Source organism: Oryzias melastigma, linkage group LG11 (assembly GCF_002922805.2).
Source record: "Oryzias melastigma strain HK-1 linkage group LG11, ASM292280v2, whole genome shotgun sequence".
NCBI lineage: Eukaryota > Metazoa > Chordata > Actinopteri > Beloniformes > Adrianichthyidae > Oryzias > Oryzias melastigma.
Genome location: NC_050522.1, coordinates 9,481 through 12,261, shown reverse-complemented (window position 1 = coordinate 12,261; position 2,781 = coordinate 9,481). Strand labels below are relative to the sequence as shown.

At 41.4% G+C, this 2,781-nt stretch overlaps 1 protein-coding gene across 2 annotated transcripts in view; it reads left to right on the top strand.

Moving 5' to 3' along the window:
- Nucleotides 1-779: 779 nt before the first annotated feature.
- LOC112140751 (macrophage mannose receptor 1-like) overlaps nucleotides 780-2,781 on the top strand; it is a 5,626-nt gene continuing 3,624 nt past the window's right edge. For both annotated transcript variants that reach the window (XM_036214168.1, XM_036214167.1), the window contains exons 1-2: nucleotides 780-815; nucleotides 885-1,268. In XM_036214168.1, the coding sequence (XP_036070061.1) occupies nucleotides 782-815; nucleotides 885-1,268 (418 nt within the window). In that variant the 5' untranslated portion in view covers nucleotides 780-781. The remainder of the gene's footprint in view (nucleotides 816-884; nucleotides 1,269-2,781) is intronic.

Sequence of the window (2,781 nt, the reverse complement as noted above, 5' to 3'; positions counted from 1 at the left end):
TGATATTTTTAGAATTTTTAAAACTACATTTCTTGTAGTAGCATTTTATTTTGAAGACAGACTTTCAGAAATCGGAAGGTTAAAAATAGAAACTAAGGTCCCCATTCGTGGAAATATTGTCAGATTCAAACCGGTCCATGGCCTGAAAAAGTTTAAAGTTAAATGGATGTAAAGTGTTTTTTTGTCCTCATTTAACTAATGCTAAAGTTTAAGGTCAAACGCCCAATTTCACCAGCTTTGTTTGCGCTGCTGTTCTAATGACAAGAACAAATATATGAAAATCAGTTTCTCACAAAAAAAATACAAAAAAAAAGACAAAAAAAAACTTTATAAAAAGGAGAGAAGCTTCAGATGAGTGATCATTGGTGAGAGCTCAGAAAGGATTCACAAGTCAGGTAGGTTTGATTTTTCTTTGCAACTTCTGCTTTCACTTGTCCTTCAGAATGAGTTCAGCAGACACTTAAATATCACATTTATACCTGTTCAAGACAAGGAATCATTTCATGTAAAAATGTATTTATATTTTTACATATAGTTTTCAGTTTGTTGACTCTTAAACCCAAAAAGCCGCTTTTCTTCTTCACAATCTACTGGAATCATTGTGTTAACAGTTGAAAGGTTACAGCAAATCAAAGAATATAAACACTGAGCTCCGATATTAAAGAGTTTTAATTCAGTTTGGTGGAAAACCAGACAAAAAAATGTGGACAATTTGATTTTTTAATCCCACTTTGGGATTAGAAAAACAAAACTAATTTTAAGATGTTGGATTTTCAGGATGATGAAGACACTCCTGCTGTGTGTCACGCTCTCAGGTAAAAGTTTTTCATGGTTAGATCCAACGTTGTGCTTCATGAACCAAACTGAATACATCTGTCCATTAGTTCTCATTCCATCTATGAGGACAGAGCCCTTTTTCAGAGAGTATCACCACGTGAAGGCCCTGAAGACGTGGGAAGAAGCCCAGCAGGCCTGCAGAGAGCTGTACTCCGATCTCGCCACGGTGGACAGTCCGGCGGAGAGCACCAGGCTGCTGGGAGCGATCCAGGAGCCCGGAGAACTGGTGTGGATCGGGCTTTATGACAACATGACCAAGTGGAAGTGGACGATGGGACGACCGGACTTTGACAGCAACACTGACTACCACTGCTGGCAGGACGATAATCCTAAATATAAAGTTCTCAATGACACCTGTGGGACCATGAGGTACAATGGACTTTGGCGTGACGAAATCTGCAACACAGAGCGCCCTTTCGTCTGCTACAACGGTAAATGTGTTCAGTGTTTACACCCTGCAATAGACCCCTTTCACGTGACGTCACACAAAACGGCAGGGGTCACCAACCTTTTGGAACCTGAGGGCTACTTCATGGGTATTGAGTCATATGAAGGGCTACCAGTTTGAATTAACAAATTAGCAAATAGCATTCACACTTATTGCAGCTAATGCAACTTTTCTAGTTCCTTTATGTAATCTTCACAAAATATTTAAAACTAAAATGTTTAAAAAACGAAACCAATAAATAGTCTATCCTCTCCTGTCAAAGTTCAGACTGCAGAAGGGTATAATAAAAACTTATGTTCTATGTGGGTCTTGATTTGCCAGATTGACAAGAAAAAATCATGAGTCTCATATAGTGTTTGGGGGGCCAGGCCAAATATGGAGGCGGGCCAGATCCGGCCCGCGGGCCGTAGTTTGGGGACCCCTGACCTAACCAATTGTAACAGAAATTTGAACAATATTTATTTTCTAAATGTCCTACCTGGTTGCATTGTTTTCTCTCTTAGATCAAATGTTAGTATTCCCCCTGCAGAATGCTCGACAGCTGCTTCCCCAAAATCCTATGAATGATAGTAAACGAATCGTGGATTATTTCTCGGTCATAGCTAGACGAAGGTTACAGGTATTTCATTGAATGCTGCTTGTTTGATTATGAAGGTAATTCAGATTTTATTCTTCTTATTGATGCTAATGCTACCACTAGCTTTCCGCGATGGGGATGAGACGTAGACCTGCCGAAGAGCTTTTCTGTCCAGTTAAAGTTGATTATATTTCTGCGTTCACAAAATCTCTAAAAACAGAGCTCAAGTCAGACAATTTTAATGTCTGACAATAAAGAAAAACTAATAACTGCCCCAGCCAGCAAGGCCAAGTGGGCCCCACATGGTTCAAAAGTGGGCAGAGAATGTGGGCCCCAATTGGGTTTGTCCGCAGTTTCCGTGGTGACCCCAGCTGTGTTTGCCCACATTGGCTTCACTGCCTAGGGACTGGAGGCCTGGACAGCGACCCTGCTAGCTCTGCTGACTCCTGGGCGGCAGCACTTGCTTGCTTTGCCGGATCCTGGGTAGGGGAACTCGCTACGCTGTCCACCAGGCGACTGGCTAGCGTAGCCACCAAAGCCAATGTGGGCAAGCACAGCTGGGCCACCACGCAAACTGCGGAGAAACCCAATTGGGGCCCACTAGGCCTTGCTGGCTGTCTGTTGTGTTATTTTCTGACGCAGCTCCTCTTTGCTGTTCCTCATAACAGTGTCTGATCCCTGCAGGATAGTAAAGGTAAACAAGAATAAAAATAATTGGAAACCATCAAAAAATATTCCCATTTTACAATAACCTATTAAAAAACCCTGAAAACCACAAATACCTCTTTTTTAGAGCTGGCGATTACATTTAGTAATTGCAATTAATTGCATTGTCCAGAGTTAACTCGCGATTAATCGCAAATTTACATGTGGCCTTCTTTAAGGAAAAAAATGTGTGGTTCGTGGAATTTAGCAGTTC